Source organism: Leopardus geoffroyi, chromosome A3 (genome assembly GCF_018350155.1).
Source record: "Leopardus geoffroyi isolate Oge1 chromosome A3, O.geoffroyi_Oge1_pat1.0, whole genome shotgun sequence".
Taxonomy (NCBI): Eukaryota; Metazoa; Chordata; class Mammalia; order Carnivora; family Felidae; genus Leopardus; species Leopardus geoffroyi.
The window spans coordinates 22521846-22540813 of record NC_059336.1 but is presented as its reverse complement, the minus strand read 5'-3'; the positions used below and the strand labels follow the sequence as shown (position 1 = coordinate 22540813).

At 39.6% G+C, this 18968-nt stretch overlaps 1 protein-coding gene across 6 annotated transcripts in view; it reads right to left on the bottom strand.

Moving 5' to 3' along the window:
* SAMHD1 (SAM and HD domain containing deoxynucleoside triphosphate triphosphohydrolase 1) overlaps window positions 1-18968 on the bottom strand; it is a 57285-nt gene that overhangs the window by 33818 nt on the left and 4499 nt on the right. For 4 of the 6 annotated variants that reach the window (XR_006703208.1, XR_006703207.1, XM_045444666.1 and 1 more), the window contains exons 3-6: window positions 13703-13775; window positions 7054-7214; window positions 4075-4190; window positions 1577-1647 (exon numbers count right to left, since the gene is read on the bottom strand). Coding sequence is in view for 4 of the 6 variants with exons in the window: in XM_045444666.1 (XP_045300622.1) it covers window positions 1577-1647; window positions 4075-4190; window positions 7054-7214; window positions 13703-13775 (421 nt within the window). In the remaining 2 variants the exon portion in view is untranslated. The other 2 variants (XM_045444668.1, XM_045444667.1) reach the window with 2 other exon arrangements.

Below are 18968 nucleotides of genomic sequence, written 5' to 3'. Positions count from 1 at the left end.
ATGTTGGGTGTAGAGATTACTTGAGATAAATAAACAAACAAACTTAAAAAAAAAAATTAAGATTGGTACCAACTTACTATATGTGAATTATTCCTTTATTTTTTAAAATTAAAAAAAAATTTTAATGTTTATTTATTTTTATTTTATTTTATTTTATTTTTTTTTTAATTAAAAAAAAATTTTTTTTTTCAACGTTTATTTATTTTTGGGACAGAGAGAGACAGAGCATGAACGGGGGAGGGGCAGAGAGAGAGGGAGACACAGAATCGGAAACAGGCTCCAGGCTCTGAGCCATCAGCCCAGAGCCCGACGCGGGGCTCGAACTCACAGACCACGAGATCGTGACCTGGCTGAAGTCGGACGCCTAACCGACTGCACCACCCAGGCGCCCCAATGTTTATTTATTTTTGAGAGAGAGAGTGAGCAAGCTAGTGGGGGAGGGGCATATAGAGAGAGGGAACAGAGGATCCGAAGCAGGCCCCACACTGACAGCAGAGAGCCCGATGCAGGGCTTGAACTCACGGACCATGAGCCTAAATCAAGAGTCAGATGCTTAACCAACTGAGCCACCCAGCTGCCCCTTGAATTATTCCTTTAAAAGAAAAAGAAAAAAAATAGGGGTGCCTGACTGCCTCATTTGGGAGAGCATGTGACTCTTGATCTCAAGGTCATGAGTTTGAGTCCCATGTTAGGTGTAGAGATTACTTTAAAAAAACATAAGAAAGAAAGAAAAGAAGAGAAAAGAAAAGAAAAGAAAGAAAAAGGAAGAAAGAAAGAAAGAAAGAAAGAAAGAAAGAAAGAAAGAAAGGGAAACAGGGAGGAAGGAAGAGGGGAAGGAAGAGAAAGAGAGGAGGGAGGGAAGGAGGGAGGGAAGAAGGCAGGAAGGGAGGGAGGAAGGCAAGAGGAAAGGAAGGGAAAGAAAAGGAAAGAAGGAAGGAAGGAAGGAAGGAAGAAGGAAGGAAGGAAGGAAAGAAGGAAGGAAGGAAGGAAGGAAGGAAGGAAGGAAGGAAGGAAGGAAGGAAGGAAATAGAGGTTGACATGGAAGGAGGATTCAGTACATATTAATATCCTTTACTCCAGATTCCAGAAATACAGTGTGGAAGCCAGCCTAACTTCACTTTCCAAAACCTGATTCCAAAAATATGGGTCAGCCACCTCCAAATCCCTAATAATAAAAATGGTTCATTTAATATAAACAATGAAACTTGGCTGGTATCAGTTACTTCATGATAAAAATGGAGTTAGCTATTATTTTTTCAATAATATGATAGAATAGTAAAAGCATTAAATTAGCATCTAGAAAACCTGGTTTTCTACTGCTGGCTCCACCCTTTAACAGCTTTGTGATTTTTTTGTGTATCAGTTCAATACACCTCTGTGAGCTTCAAGTTCCTTTACACCTATAAAAATGGAGATAATGATTCTTCCTTTATAGACTACTGTGAGATCAAATGAAACATTATGTATTTGTATATGATTGCACCCTGAAAACTGTAATGGGGAAGTATACTATAACACAGTAATGGTTGCTTAAATAGTCTTTACTTTATTGACTATTGAATATATGAAAACATACCGTCCATTCCACATCCGGGCGAGCAAGTGGAATAAATCTTCCATCAAACATATGAGAAAATGGCCCATGACCTAAAAAGACAAAAGCCTTAAAACTGCTTGTAAACTGGTAAAAAGTGAATCTATTTTTTAATCTTTTTAGCGAAAATTGAATATCAACAGAAATTAATACTTTATAAGTACTTTACAAAGAGGAACAAAAATCCTTCCTTCCTATTTTCTAAAACAAGAAAATAAGAAACAAAAACATATAGGAAAGTGAACTGCCCATGGAGGGGTCTTTGAGTCATCAGAGCTCACATACATCTGATGAAAGGACAGTTCTGTGTAACTAAAAGGAATATTAATGAAAAACTTTGGCATCTTCAGATTGAATATTTATATTAGAATAGTCATTTTAAGATCATCCACTGAGGTGGAGGAAGAAAATAATAAAACTTTATTTTTCTACTCTCATCCTTTTAAAAGCATTTATTTTCATGTAAATTGTATAATTTACATAATACATTTTATAATAAATATACACGCTTGGGTTTTTACTGCTGATGTGGGCAACCAAAAGCAGAGATCACTAGTTTATCTTATTCATAAGTGATTTTAACATTCCACTCATTTAATACTATGAAACTTTGTTGACACACAACTCTGTAATTATCAGAATTTCTGAAGTGAGTTACTTGGCTAAAGAGGGACCCCACCTGGACCAGCCCTGGGCCTTTTTGCATGTCACAGTCTATAGAAAAAGGCTCATTAATGCAGTGCTCAGACTCCTAGACACTGACAAAATTTCCCAATGATCCCCTCTAGAATCTGTTAAATTTATCATCTAGGAGTGGTACTAGTCCTGCTGAAATCTCCAAGGGGACATGCTAAAGAGAGTGCCTTATCCCCTTGAGAATCTGGCTGTTCAAACACAGATACCTCCCTTTCTCTACCCTAAGGGCACACACAAACTCTCAGGATCCTCCAATAGGTAGGAATAAACTACAAAGACATGGGGTTGAAAACTCCTGTAAAAAAGAGGACAGTCTCTCCCTCTTAAGTTTATTTATTTATTTTGAGAGAGAGCGCATATGCACAGGGGGAGGGCAGAGAGAGGAGAGAGAGAGAATCCCAAGAAGGCTCCATGCCCAGTGTGGAGCCCAGCTCAGGGCTCAGTCTCACAAACAGTGAGATAATGACATGACCTGAGCCAAAATCAAGAGTTGAATGCTTAACCAACTGAGCCACACAGGCACCGGTCTTTTCTCTTTCTTCGTCAAAGAAGGATGATATTCTACTTGGATTAAAATGGTCTAAGACCTCACATGGGTCAGGAGAGAAAAGGAGTTCTCTAAATGTGTTGTTAATCTGCTAGGGAAGATTATGTATTTTAGGTATGAGAAGAATGAATTTGATGAAGTAACTGACAGAAAATGGCAACAAAAAGAATAAAGGAAAGATAAAACTCATATCATCCTAAATAGAGTAGTCAAAAATCTCACTATTAGAAGGTCCTTTTGGGGCATCTGGGTAGCTCAATCAGTTGAGTGTCCTACTCTTGATTTCAGCTCAGGTCATGATCCCAGGGTTGTGGGATCAAGCCCCACATTGGGCTCCACAGCATGGAGCCTGCCTGGGATTCTCTTTCTCTCTCTCTCCCTGTCTCTCTCACTCTCTCCCTCTCTCTCTCACTCCCTCCCTCTTCCCCACCCCCAGCTCCTCACACTCTCTGTCTCTAAAAAAATTTTAAAAAATTTTTTTTTTTTCAACGTTTATTTATTTTTGGGACAGAGAGAGACAGAGCATGAACGGGGGAGGGGCAGAGAGAGAGGGAGACACAGAATCGGAAACAGGCTCCAGGCTCTGAGCCATCAGCCCCAGAGCCTGACGCGGGGCTCGAACTCACGGACCGCGAGATCGTGACCTGGCTGAAGTCGGACGCTTAACCGACTGCGCCACCCAGGCGCCCCTCTAAAAAAATTTTTTTAAATAAAAAAATTAAAAATGTAAATATCCAAAAAAAAAAAAAAAAAAAGAAAGCCCTTTCATATAACTTGTAGCAAAATTATTTAATGTGGGAAATACATTTAAAGACCACAAAAAATAATAGCAAAGCTTTGAGCTTATGAATCATTCTAGGAAGAAGCAATGGCACATTTATATTAATGTTAACTGCAGAATTAAAACACAACTTTCAGGGGCGCCTGGGTGGCTCAGTCGGTTTAAGCATCTGACTTCGGCTCAGGTCATGATCTCACAGTCTGTGAGTTCGAGCCCCGTGTCGGGCTCTGTGCTGACATATCGGAGCCCAGAGCCTGCTTCAGATTCTGTGTCTCCCTCTCTCTGACCCTCCCCCGTTCATGCTCTGTCTTTCTCTGTCTCAAAAATAAGTAAACGTTAAAAAAATTTGTTAAACACAACTTTCATATTTCTTTCCATTATTAGATTTTTTAATTCCAAAAAGAGATAACTTGTTATGGTTTTATGTTAACAACTTTGGTTCTTTGTACAGCATACCGAGATCATGACAAAGGCCAGCAATCTGAACACAGAGCACATCCCGTTCACTTATCTGCAGCTCTGGTTGTTTTTCACGCAGTGCACGAACAAGACATCCCGCTAGATACCCTACACTGCAGAGTAAGCAAAACAAAACAACATAAAGTCACTCTTCCATTTGAAAGATGATACTTCTGGAACTCAAGAATTCTAATATGTTTCTCAAATGTTTTAATATATTTCTACAACAAGTTAACAGAATAGTCGGTTTGAGAACTAGGCAGAAACACAAATAGAATCCTCAAAGCAGGATCTATTGGCTCACAATCAGTTAATTATTAGGGAAACGCAAAATCAAAACCACAATGAAATACCCCCTCACACTCATTAGAAAAGCTATAAAACAAAACACAAACAAACCCCCCACACACACACACAAAATAAAAAACAAAAAAACAAATGTTGGGCAGGATGTGGAAAAATTGGAACCTCGTGCACTGCTGTTGGGAATGTATAATGGTGCAACTGCTATGAGCAATATGGTGGTCCCTCAAAAAATTGAAACTAGAATTACCATATGATCCAGCAGTCCCACTCGCGGTATATAACCAAAAACACTGAAAGCAGTGTCTCAAAGAGGTATAAGCACACCCATGTTCCTAGCAGCACTCAGTCACTCTGCACCAGAACTCTGTCTGGCTCTCCCTGCTCCTGTTCTGGGCAAGCCCAAGTCTAAGTGGATGATGTGATCATTGAGGATTTGTCAGGCTACATGGAATACTACTTATATATTCCCAAGAAAATGCCCCACATGGCAGAAATGATGTACACCTGATAGCAAGAAGCTAATTAATATGATTTAAACCAATAAAGGGTTGCCAAAGAGATTTAGTTAATGGCAGACCTTGTGGCCACATCGTGTGAGAAGACGTCTCCTTATGCTCACTGTGCTTGCAATAAAAACTTTTTTCAGGCGCGCCTGAGTGGCTCAGTTGATTAAGCGTCCGACTTTGGCTCAGGTCATGGTCTTGCAGTTCATGGAGCACCTGGGTGGCTCAGTTGGTTAAGCGTCCTACTTCAGCTTAGGTCATGATCTCATGGTTCATGAGTTTGAGCCCCACGTCAGGCTCTGTGCTGAGGGCTTGGAGCCTGGAGCCTGCTTCAGATTCTGTGTCTCCCTCTCTCTCTGCTCCGCCCCCACTCACATTCTGTCTCTCAAAAATAAAATAAACATTAAAAAAAAAACTTTTCTCAAAAAAAAAAAATCAAAGAGGTAGAAGCAACCCAATGTCCTCTCACAAATGAAGGGATAAACAAAATGTGGTATAAACATACAAAAGAATATTATTCAGTCTTAAAAAAGAAGGAAATTCTCACACATGCTCTAACATAGATGAACTTTGAGAAAATTATGCTAAGTGAATTAAGCCAGTCACAAATAGATAACTACTGTATGAGGTACCTAGAGTAGTCAAATTCATAGAAACAGAAAGCAGGGGCTAGAGGGAGAAGAGAATGAGCAATTGTTATTTAATGGAGAAGAGTTTCAGTTTTGCAAGATGAAAAAGTTCTGGAGTTTGGTTGCACAATAATATGGATATATTTAACACTATTGAAGTACACTTAAAAATGGTTAAGATGGTAAGTTTTATATCCTGTGTATTTTACCACAATTTTTTTTTTTCAAAAAAGCAGGACTTCTGGTTTTGTAACATAGATTGAAGATAAAGTGCCCAACAAATGTTAAATGCACTTTTATTCACTTCCCTCAGAAAGTAATTCCTGAGTGAATACAGTATCTTTCTTTCTCTGCTTAAAACCTAACTCCACAAAGCTGGGACAACTGCTACCTTGGTCTGGTAGGGCCTAGTAAGTTTTCAATAAATATTTGCTGATGAATGAATAAACATCTGAATAGACACTTGTCTTCTGGCTAATTAAAAACACTTCAAAAACAAAACACACACACTTCAAAACAAACAAACAAACAAACAAACATAAAACAGTGTGAGTTGTCCATGAAACCTAGAAAATTGTCTAGTTTTTTCCACCCCAGCCCACGTTCTCCTGGTTCTAGATTCTATAATGGAAAAGCAGACCAAATTCTCAACTAGTTGTTTGTAACAGAGGTGCCACCTTTTCTACGCTTGTGAATGCTCTTCTGATTTACACATTTCCTGCTAGGTTAAGAATATTATCTGGTTTCGGGGCGCCTGGGTGGCTCAGTCGGTTAAGCATCCGACTTCGGCTCAGGTCATGATCTCATGGTGTGTGAGTTCGAGCCCCCGCGTTGGGCTCTGTGCTGACAGCTCGGAGCCTGGAGCCTGTTTTAGATTCTGTGTCTCCCTCTTTCTCTGACCCTCCCCTGTTCATGCTCTCTCTCTGTCTCAAAAATAAATAAATGTTAAAAAAAAATTTTTTTTAAGAATATTATCTGGTTTCAAAGGGCAATTCTTTATAAGACTAAACAGGAAAATGAAATAATAAAATTTACAACATTAGTTATATCAGTAACCAATCCATGTTTAAACAAATATGGCATCGAAATGGCCTGTCAATAGATACTTTCATTATCTTTCCAGTGAGGATCTGAATTGGCTTATAAGAGTACATAAAATAGGGGCGCCTGGGTGGCTCAGTTGGTTAAGCGTCTGACTTTGGCTCAGGTCATCATCTTGAGGTTTGTGAGTCCAAGTCCCGCATTGGGCTCTGTGCCGACAGCTCAGAGCCTAGAGCCTGCTTTGGATTCTGTCTCTCTCTGCTCTTCCCCTACTCATGCTCTATCTCTCTCTCTCTCTCTCAAAAATAAATAAGCATTAAAAAAATTTTTTTAAATACATAAAATATAGCAAGGTAAATCAAAGCCTCAATTTTCTCAACAAAATATGGATATTATTACCATTTTGTAAAACTATTCTCTAAAAGATAAGATCATCATTTCATAAGATAAGGAAAGTACTTAAATAACTGTAAATTCCCCATCAACTGCCTTCTTACCCTAGACTGTGCTCAAATCGGTTGTGCGAAGCGCCTGGAAAAATATAGTAACTGCCACCCAACTGTTTGATATATCGAAGCCGCTGAAATTGAGGTGTGTCGATGATTCGGATGAGGAGAGGGTGGAGTTCAATGTGGCCATGGATAGGATCATTAATGACCTAGAAAATGTTTAAATTAATATCAATAACAATATATAATTCCATCTAAAATTTTTGTGCAGCCGTTCCTATCTACAGTGCACAATTAAAGCTATTCAATTGTTCTCAAGTAAGAATACTTCTACAGGAAATAACAAGATATTAATATCATTACCTTATTTAGGTATCACTACCAGACAGATCAAGTATATTGGATCTGGGTATATTTTACTTCTTCTTAATGGATTCTAATATAGAAAAATAAGGAATTCAATTTTTTTTATTGTGTATATGATTTGATTAGTCTTTAATAAGTTAGTCTTGTATTCAAGTTAAACGTACTCATTTAACACACTCATTCAGATCATATAAGCCTTATTGCTATAGACAATGTGTCTGTTTTTTTCCTAAATGTATCTATATGGTACCCATTAGGAAGAGAGGGAGTGAGGAAGAAAGAAAGGGAAGCTTCCTACCATATAGATAAGAAATCTTGGGCAGGAAAATGAAATTCTATACTACTCAATGTCACTCAGAAATACCTATACTTAGTGAAGATAAATTTTACAATTATTTATTACTCTAAGCTTAAACAGGGTTAAATACTGGTGAAGATTTAATGTCCCTCAGTGTTTCTTAAAATAAAGATACATCTTAACTATCCATAACCGCCTTTTAAAGAGAAAGACAATAGAAAAGGAGTGGCCCTTGTGTGGCTCATTTGGGTAAGTGTCCCACTCTTGATCTCGGCTCAGGTCATGCAGTTTGTGACTTTTGAGCTGATGGCATAGAGCCTGTTTGGGATTCTGCCCCTCCTCCGCTTGTGTTTTCTCTCTCTCTCTCTCTCACTCACTCACTCAAAATAAATAATAAAAAAATTTTTAAAAAGAAAAGAAAAAAGGAACTTAATAAATGATCTGATGCATGATTTTCAAACTGCTTCAAATTTTTCCATGAAGTTCCTTAAAAATGTATGGAATTCTGGGAGGTGAAGGGCCTTGTCTACTGCCATATTCTCAGAACTCATCACGGAACTGCCATTGCAAAGATACAAATATTTTTTAAAGGTTTATTTATTTTTTTTGAGAGAGAGCATGAATGGGAGGAGGGGTGAAGAGAGAGGGGGGGACAGAGGATCCAAAGCAGGCTCTGTGCTGACAGCAGTGAGCCCAATGAGGGGCTCAAACCCACGAACTGTGAGATCATGAGTTGAGCCGAAGTTGGAGGCTCAATGGACTAAGCCACCTAGGTGCCCCAAGATACATATGTTAAGATTCTTATAGTTAAAGTGTACCATGCCCATATATAGATATATACAAAATATGAATTACAAAAGCTCTATGCTGTAAAGAAGCTTAAAGGGTCATCTGGTCCAACATTTGAACATGCTAGTGATAAGGAAGTCATTTCCTTTAAAAACAGCCCAATTCAGGGGCGCCTAAGTGGCTCAGTCGGTAGAGCGTCCGACTTCGGCTCAGGTCACGGTCTCATGGTTCGTGAGTTCGAGCCCGCATCAGCCTCTGTGCTGACAGCTCAGAGCCTGGAGCCTGCTTCAGATTCTGTGTCTCCCTCTCTCTCTGCCCCTCCCCCACTCGCGCTCTCTGTCTCTCAAAAATGAATAAATATTAAAAAATTTAAAAAAAATAGCTCAATTCAAGTTGTGCATCAACAGCCTGAGTCAAGTAATGACTAGAATTTATACCTTTGTTAAGCAATATGTAATGTATATTAACAAAGATTAGATTTATGACTGGTGAGTATTAATTTTTTTCACCTGCTCTATAAAGTCACTTTATCACTATCATAAACTGGGTGATATTGGGTGTCTGGGTGGCTCAGTTGGTTAAGCGTCCAACTCGATTTCAGCTCAGGTCTGCTTGGGATTCCCTCTTTCCCCCTCTCTCTGCTCCTCCCCCTCACTCACTCTTGCACACTTGTGTATATATACTCTCTCTCTCTCAAAATAAACATTAAAAAAATATATAAAATCATTAAAGCTATCAATTTCATGACTATACAGTGACTTACTGACCAAAAAGTACTTAGGAACTTCAAAATCTATTTGCAACAAATGTAATTTATAATTTATAAATATGGTTAGGCAGTTTTCTGTTTTTGATGAAACATAGAAAGAATAAAAGTGAGCAAATGACACTGATTGTCTTTCTTTTTAACTTTTAACCTTTACTTTAGAGGGAGAGGGAGATGTGAGTCGGGGAGAGAGGCAGAGGGAGACTGAGAATCTGATGCAGGCTTCACACTCAGCCCGACACAGGACTTGATCCCATGACCCTGGGACCATGGCCTGAGCCAAAATCAAGAGACACTCAACTAACTAAGCCACCCAGGAGTCCCGAAACTGGTGTCTTGAACATTACTGCAAAATTATTTTTGCTGCAGGGGCGCCTGGGTGGCTCAGTCGGTTGAGCGTCTGACTTCGGCTCAGGTCACGATCTCGCGGTTTGTGGGTTGGAGCCCCGCGTCGGGCTCTGTGCTGACACCTCAGAGCCTGGAGCCTGCTTTGGATTCTGTGTCTCCTTCTCTCTCTGCCCCTCCCCAACTTGTGCTCCATCTCTCTTTGTCTCTCAAAAATAAATAAATGTAAAAAAACAATTAAAAAATATTTTTGTTACAAATTTTGTTGCACTGTGAAAATGTGGTAACAGAGATCATCTGAGATGATCTCACCTAATAAAGAAAACTTATCTAGGGGCGCCTGGGTGGCGCAGTCGGTTAAGCGTCCGACTTCAGCCAGGTCACGATCTCGCGGTCCGTGAGTTCGAGCCCCGCGTCAGGCTCTGGGCTGATGGCTCATGATGGCTCAGAGCCTGGAGCCTGTTTCCGATTCTGTGTCTCCCTCTCTCTCTCTGACCCTCCCCCGTTCATGCTCTGTCTCTCTCTGTCCCAAAAATAAATAAACGTTGAAAAAAAAAAAAAAATTAAAAAAAAAAAAAAAAAAAAAAAAAGAAAACTTATCTATGTCCTATCTGAAGAGAATACTCTGTGCTGCCCTTCTCATGAAGGAATGAAGGACAAAATAGATTGCAGGCAATTTTCTTCCAACTGCAGGACAAAATTGTTAAATATAATCTTTAATAAGTGATCACCCTATTTAATTTGTCATGAAAAGAATGAGGTATTTTAATATTAGGTAACTTTTTCAGAAAGGGCTAAAATTTGATTATTCAAATAAAATACTTGCTATAAGAACCACTACTTGGCCTATAAAACAAAACTCTTATAGGACTGAACCAAACACATTTATTAAATATTTCAAACATGGGGAGTTTGGCTGGCTCAGTCAGGGGAGTGTGTGGCTCTTGAACTCAGGGTTGTGAATTTGAGGCCCATGTTGGGTGTAGAGATTACTTAAAAATAAAATCTTAAATTTTTTTTTGAAACGTGATTTTTAATGGGAAATAAGCAGACTAACTGGCAAGAGTAAAATTGAAATATGTATTCTCATAGAGATCTGAGATAACTTAAATACTGTACAAAATATACCAAACACAGCTAATGAAAAATGTACATGATCATTGCAAAAGGGTGCAAAAGGGGATTTAGATATCCTACACCTTCTTCCAGGTCTGAAACTAAGTTTTCTTAACCTACAGAAGTCAAAAGGGTGAACAATAAGATAAAATTTCTGTCACCAGTCAATCAAGAAACATTTCTTTAATTATGATACCAGAGAGTCTGTGAAAAATGCACATTCACGGGCCTACTGTCAATTCCCACAATCAGAATTTCTGAGATGGAGGGTGGGCAGTTGACCACTTGTTAAAATGATTCTTGGGACACTAATTCCAAAAAACAGGGCCTTGAATGTCTGGAAGGGGCCGGGAGATGAAAAATAAGTACTGAGGGGCACCTGGGTGGCTCAGTCAGTTGAGCACCTGACTTTGGCTCAGGTCACGATCTCAGTTTGTGGGTTCGGGCCCTGTGTCAGGCTCTGTGCTGACAGCTCAGAGCCTGGAGCCTACTTCAGGTTCTGTGTCTCCTTCTCTCTCTGCTCCTCCCCCACTCGTGCTCTGTCTTTCTCTCTCTCTCTCAAAAATAAATGTTAAAAAAAATTTTTTTTTTAATAAGAACTATTTTTAAAAAAAAATTTTTTTTTTCAACGTTTATTTATTTTTGGGGGGACAGAGAGAGACAGAGCATGAACGGGGGAGGGGCAGAGAGAGAGGGAGACACAGAATCGGAAACAGGCTCCAGGCTCTGAGCCATCAGCCCAGAGCCCGACGCGGGGCTCGAACTCACGGACCGCGAGATCGTGACCTGGCTGAAGTCGGACGCTTAACCGACTGCGCCACCCAGGCGCCCCAATAAGAACTATTGATAGATGAAACTCTAGGAATGTATCCACCCTGTGGGCTAATATTTGACACAAAAGTTTACCAGAGCTGACAAGAAAATTCAGTACAACTTTAAAAGTTATTCTCTGACTAAGGGGAAAGGAGAGCTATGTGTGTCGATGTGGAGGATGCTCAAAAGTATAATAATAATAATAATAACAATAATAATAATAAAAACTTTTAAAAAGCGATGTAAAATGAAAGTTTAAAAGGTTACTTACTGTTTATAATTTTTATAAAGCTTAAAAAACATGTAGAACAACACTACACATTGTTTATAGCTATAGATATACATGTAGTGAAAGTAAAAAACATTTGTGAAAATGAATAAACCCAATTCAAGATGGCACTTATTTTGGGGGAAGAACGGATGGAAACAGAATCTACAATGGGTACAAAAAAGACTATATTGTTTCTAACATTTTGTTCTGAAAACAACAGATCTGAAGCAAAATTAGGTAAAATATTAAGATTTAACAAGCTAGGTAGTTGCCTACTTACACTTTTCTGTATGCTTAATATATTTTAGTTTTTCTTTTGGTTTAAATATTTTGTGCTTATTTGAGAAAATGCAGTTTAGAAATATAAAAATCAATTACAATTCTATTACTGAGAAGCAGATTTCCTCCCATTCTTTTTTTTTTTTTAATGTTTTTTCTTTCTTATTTAGTCATTTATTTTTATTTTTTTTTTATTTTTATTTTTATTTTTTTTTAAATTTTTTTTTTTTTTCAACGTTTATTTATTTTTGGGACAGAGAGAGACAGAGCATGAACGGGGGAGGGGCAGAGAGAGAGAGAGAGACACAGAATCGGAAACAGGCTCCAGGCTCTGAGCCATCAGCCCAGAGCCCGATGCGGGGCTCGAACTCACGGACCGCGAGATCGTGACCTGGCTGAAGTCGGACGCTTAACCGACTGCGCCACCCAGGCGCCCCTAGTCATTTATTTTTAAAGTAGGCTTCACGCCCAACATGATCAAGACCTGAGCTTAAATCAAGAGTTGGATGCCCACAGGGGTGCCTGGGTGGCTCTGCTGGTTAAGTGTCTGACTTCGGCTCAGGTCACGATCTCACAGTTCGTGGGTTCAAGCCCTATGCCGGGCTCTGGCTTGACAGTTCAGAGCCTGGAACCTATTTCAGATTCTGTGTCTCCCTCTGTCTCTGCCCCTCCCCTGCTCTCTCTCTCTCTCTCTCTCTCTCAAAAATAAACAAACATTAAAAAACAAAATAAAAAAAAGAGTTGGACTCTTACATAATAGGGGCATCTAGGTGTCTCAGTCAGTTCAGCATCCAACTCTTGATCTCAGCTCAGGTTTTTTGTTTTTTGGGTTTTTTTTAAGTTAATTTATTTATTTTGAGAGAGAGCAAGGAGGAGGAGGGGCAGAGAGAGGGTGGGACAGAATCCCAGGCGGGCTCTGTGCAGACAGCGCAGAGCCCTATAGGGCTCAAAGTCATGAACAATGAGATCATGACCTGAGCCGAGATCAAGAGTCGGACACTAAACTGACAGAGCCACCCAGGCACCCTGTTTTTATTTTTTTAAGTTTATTTATTTATTTTGAGAAAGAGAAAGAGAGAGAGAGAGAGAGAGAGAGAGAGAGAAAGTAACGTGGGCACATGTGCTAACAGGGGAGGGGCACAGAGAGAGGGAGAGAATCCCAAGCAGACTCTGCCTGTGAGCTCAGAGCCCAGAGCCTGATTTAAAGCTTGATCTCACTAAGCGTGAGATCAGGACCTGAGCTGAAATCAAGTCAGACACTTGACTGACTGAGCCACCCAGGTGCCCACAGCTCAGGTCTTGATCACAGGGTCGTGAGTTTAAGTCCTGTGCTGGGCTCCGTGCTGGGCATAAAGCCTATTTAAAAAGAATAAAATAGGGAGCGCCTGGATGGCTCAGTCGGTTGAGCGTCCGACTTCGGCTCCGGTCATGATTTCACTGTTCGTGAGTTTGAGCCCCACATCAGGCTCTGTGCTGACAGCTCAGAGCCTGCAGCCTGCTTTGGATTCTGTGTCTCCCTCTCTTTCTGCTCCTCCCCTGCTTGTACTCTGTCTCTCTCTCTCTCTCTCTCTCAAAAATAAACATTAGAAAAAAAATTTTTTTAAAAGAATAGAATAAAAAGTAAAAAAAAATAATAAACTCAGATTCTTCTTACCTTCATTGCATCAACATGAATTTCCTTCAGTTGCTGGATATAATTATGCAGCTTCTTTCTGTCACCCAAGGTACTAAAATTACAACAGGATAAGCAAATCCGTCATTATTTGCTTAATAATAATCCCTAGAGTATATAATAGCATATAATCAACTCTAAATTATCTACACTAATAGAACGAGAAGTCAGATTAAAAGGAACAATTAATAATTCAAACATACGCCCCCTCTAAAATTCTCCCCCGAGGCTTCTGCCCTTGATTCTCCTTTCTTGGTAACTCAGACTTCAACATCTCCTACGTCTCTACTGAACGCTCAATTTATACTTCAGACTTATTTTAACCTAACCGAAGTTGCCGTCTTCTCTCACAACCCTGAATCTGCATGGTTCAAGGTAGTACACTGAATTATAGCATAGAGATAATGAAAAAGGACTTTGAAATCAGAACTGGTTCACATCTGCACATGGAATCTGTGTGACCTTGGGGGCAGGGAGAATCACTCAACCTTTTTTAGTATACTAATGTTCTCATTCATAGCACAGGGAAAATATTATCTACCTTACAGAGCTGGAGAGGGATTAAATAATGTATTCAGCACTGCAGTTAATGATAAAGACCCAGTTCCTTCCCTCAAGAACTAGAGAAATTTAACTATGATTACCGGTGTCACAGAAATCATCACTGATTATCAATTCAATATTTACCCTATCAGAAGTATTTTAACTATAAGAATTTAGGAGTCTATTAGTGTGAACAAGTGATAAACATGTGAACAAAGTTCACATGATAAGTCCATGAAGAGATTTTTAAATTTATTATGGTAATGAGTTACAAAGGTCCAAGTCTGACTTATGAACATTGGATATGACTTAGGCACAAATCCAATATATATGAAGGCAATAGCTTTACTTATACCCATCTTCTTTTGTCAGTAATCCCTTGTAATGCTTCAGTTTGAGAAATAAATTTAATAGGATTTAATGTAAACAGCTCAAAATCCTGTAATTGGTTATCTGGCTTCATTTACCTAATTGGTCCAAGCAAATTAGCCTGACACTTGGCTAATTATCAACAGAAGCAGCATGTAAAGAGGCAGAATTTACTGACCTAACAGCTAATTAGATTGAAAAATAAATCTTTTGCTAAAAGTCCTAGATACACTTAGAGTCAGAACCACTACAATTGGCCTCTATATCATATTAAATCGTACTACAATCTAAGAATCACTTTCTTGGGATATATAGAGGCATTATTACAGCTGATAAATCATAAAGCGGCATACATTGTGTTTTCCTATTCTCCTACCATCCTCATTAGTTTGATATAACAAGCAGAGGGAAAGGCCAAGCTTGGAGAAGTACTTACAGGTCAGCAATAACGGAGTCAGGTTAAGTATCATTGCACAGTTGACCACAACCAAGAGTTACAGCATAAAATACCAAACCTAAACCAATCTCATTGCTTAGTATTTACTTGAACTGATACTCGGTATTCATTACTTAATAAAACCCAAAAAGAAATATTCACAAAGAAATTGCTGATTAAAGTCTATAAAATTAGGGGCACCTAGGTGGCTCGGTTGGTTGAGTGTCTGGCTCTTGATTTTGGCTCAGATCATGATCTCACAGTTCATGGGACTGAGCCCCATGGTAGGCTCCAGCCTGTGGTGGGTTCTGTGAGCACAGCACAGAGCCTGCTTGGGATTCCCTCTCTCCTTTTTCTCGTCCCTTCCCCCCAGCCCCCCCCCCCCCCACCTACCCACATGCTGTCTCTCTCAAAATAAATAAATAAACATTAAAAAAAGATAAAATCTATGAAAATAGACACCCAAAACCTAGAGGTTTTTTGGTTTATTTTAACAAAGGTTATAAAAATAATACAGTATCTTAAACAAAAATTTAAAGTATTCAATGGGCCAGGGCACCTGGGTGGCTCAGTCGGTTAAATGATCAACTTTGGCTGAGGTCATGAAGTCCTGATTCCTGAGTTCAAGCCTCACGTTGGGCTCTCACTGTCAGCGTGGAGCCTGCTTCAGGTCCTCTGTTTCCCTCTCTCTACCCCTCGCCTGCTCACTCACACACACACACACACACACACACACACACACACACACACACACATTCTCTCTCTCTCTCTCAAAAATAAACATTAAAACAACAACAACACGGGGGACTGGGTCGTTCAGTTGGTTAAGCATCTGACTTCGGCTCAGGTCATGATCTCACAGTTTGTGGGTTTGAGTCCCGCATCAGGCTCTGGGCTGACAGTTCAGAGCCTGAAGCCTGCTTTGGATTCTGTGTCTCCCTCTCTCTATGCCCCTCCCTGCTCGTGCTCTCTTTCTCTCTCGAAAATAAACAAACATTAAAAAAAATTTTTTTTAAAACAACAACACTATTTCAAGTATCCATGGGCCATAGTTAGACTATAAGATTTCATATGTATATTTCATCATTTCCTGAATCTAAAATGTCTTACAACTGACATATACAGTTAACGTACCAATGTTTCTTATTTCTTAGAAAAACCTTTTATTTTTTTTAATGTGTATTTATTTTTGAGAGAGAGAGAGAGAGAGAGAGAGTGAGCACGAGCAGGGGAGAAGAGGGAGGGGGACAGAGGATCTGAAGTGGGCTCCACATTGATAGCTCATGACCTGGGTCAAAGTCAGATGCTTAACCAACTAAGCCACCCTAGAAAAAACTTTTAAATTTTTTTTTTTTTTTAACGTTTATTTATTTTTGAGACAGAGAGAGACAGAACATGAACGGGGAGGGGCAGAGAGAGAGGGAGACACAGAATCGGAAACAGGCTCCAGGCTCTGAGCCATCAGCCCAGAGCCCGACGCGGGGCTCGAACTCACGGACCGCGAGATCGTGACCTGGCTGAAGTCGGACGCTTAACCGACTGCGCCACCCAGGCGCCCCTAGAAAAAACTTTTAAACTGGGGCTCCTGGATGGCTCAGTTGGTTGAGTGCTGACTTCTGCTCAAGTCATGATCTTGCAGTTCATGAGTTCAGGCCCTGTATTGTGCTCTGTGATGACAGCTCGGAGCCTGGAGCCTGCTTCGGATTCTGTGTCTCCCTCTCTCTCGGCCCTCCCCTGCTCTCATTCTGTGTCTCTCTCTGTCAGAAATTAAAACAAACCAAAAAGAAAACATCTTTTCAATCAACAGTTGATCATAAACTTGAGAAAATTTCAGTACTTTTCTAAACTGGACTTCCTCTTAGAAAGCAGAATCTAAGACAAGACCTTATGTACAGGTAATTTATTTTTAAGATGTGAATCCTAGGAAAGGTAAAACAGGAAAGGATGGAAAAACAGTCCTAGGTTATATTAATAAATTGGCTGAACTACTACCACTGTGAACAACTTTGCCTAATCTCACTGGGATCTTCAAAGGCAGCTCTAGCCAGCAGAATTTTGCTAAGATAGAAATGTTCTGTGTCTTCCCTGTCCAACATGGTAGCCACTAGCCATAAGTAGCTATTGAGCACTTGAAATATGGCTAGGTAAGGAACTGAAACTTTAATTTTAATTAATTTAAACATGTAACTAGCAGCTGCTGTATAGGAACACACAGCCCTGAAAAGTCCTGCAGAATATACCTCAGAGTTATACGGTGCGCACAACCAGATAATGTTCATTTGAAATTCTATTTTGTTCACTCATGTCTCCAAAGTTCCTAGAAGAATTCCTAACATGTAGTGGGCCCTCCATAAATATTTGTTGAATAAATTGGTAGTATTTGGGTCCACGAAATATATGGTTCTCTTTAAAAGCAAGACTATTAGAATAAATGCAATTCAATTAAAATAGTAAGCAACTAGGGGTGCCTGGGTGGCTCAGTCAGTTGAGCGTCTGACTTCGGCTCAGGTCATGATCTCACGGTCCATGAGTTCGAGCCCCGCGTTGGGCTCTGTGCTGACAGCTCAGAGCCTGGAGCCTGCTTCGGATTCTGTGTCTCCCTCTCTTTCTGACCCTCCCCCGTTCGTGCTCTGTCTCTCTCTGTCTCAAAAATAAATAAAAAAAAATTAAAAAAAATTTAAAATAGTAAGCAACTCAATATACCTAAGAAATAAATAGTAAGGGGGATGTTGAGGGGACTGAAATGTGATTATGAAAGAGACTCCTGATGATTCTGATCCAAAGGACATTTATTAAAATTCAAGTAAATGTCCTAAGGTGATCTTTTCTCACAATCTGCTTCTATTATCAACTACTAAACAACAGTGTATGAAGTAAGTGTATGAAGTAATTGTTTTGATTCTTTGGTTACTGTTACCACAAACAACACTTAGCCAAGTGGGACTCCAGAAGAAAAAATACCTTATTTTACCACTGTTGCCAATTCTCAAAAAAAAAAAAAGTCTCCATTTTAAGCAATATTTAAATATTTGTTTCTCAACTGTGATCTTTAAAGTGGATCCACACTAATCTAGCCCCTACAACCTCCAGCCTTACATAGGGATCTCTACCTATATATAGAGAATTTATTATTAAGGGCCAATGTGTTAATCACTTTATATACACTGTCTCATTATTATTTTCCATTTCACAGGTGCAGAAACTGAAAGGTTAAATTATTTGTCTCAAATCACACAACCAAAAAAGGAACAAACTACTTTGGATCGTGTCTTTAAATCTAATACCAAGTATATATTCCAGTCTTAAGACAGCTTTAGGAAGACCTAAAAATATGTTCAAGGTAAGGTTGTAGCCTTGATTTTTCTTGCCAACATTGCCCCCCTATTAGTCCTTACGTATTTTATGGTGTGTATAATCCAATTATTCTGAACTTGAGAGTAAAAAGTTGGTCACTGCAAACTTCATGAAGGCTTGTCAGCAAAATTTTTTAAAGTAGGAATCATTAGTAATATTAAACACAGGATTTGCACAGCAAAAACAGACACAATTATGTTGGGATTCAGTTTTAAAACACTTTGTAGATTTATTATTTTAAAGTTAATTTATTTATTTTTCGAGAGACAGAGACAACACAAGTGGGGGAGGAGCAGAGAGAGAGGGAGAGAACGAGAATCCCAAGTAGGCTCTGCACTGCCAGCACAGAGCCCAGTGCGGGGCTTGAACCCACAAAGCCATAAGGTCAGGAGCTGAGCCGAAACCGACAGTCAGACACTTAAACCGACTAAGCCACTCAGGCACCCCAACACTTTGTGGATCTAAAATGAGGACAGTTAAGATCAGTGTCATGGGGGGCGCCTGGGTGGCGCAGTCGGTTGGGCGTCCGACTTCAGCCAGGTCACG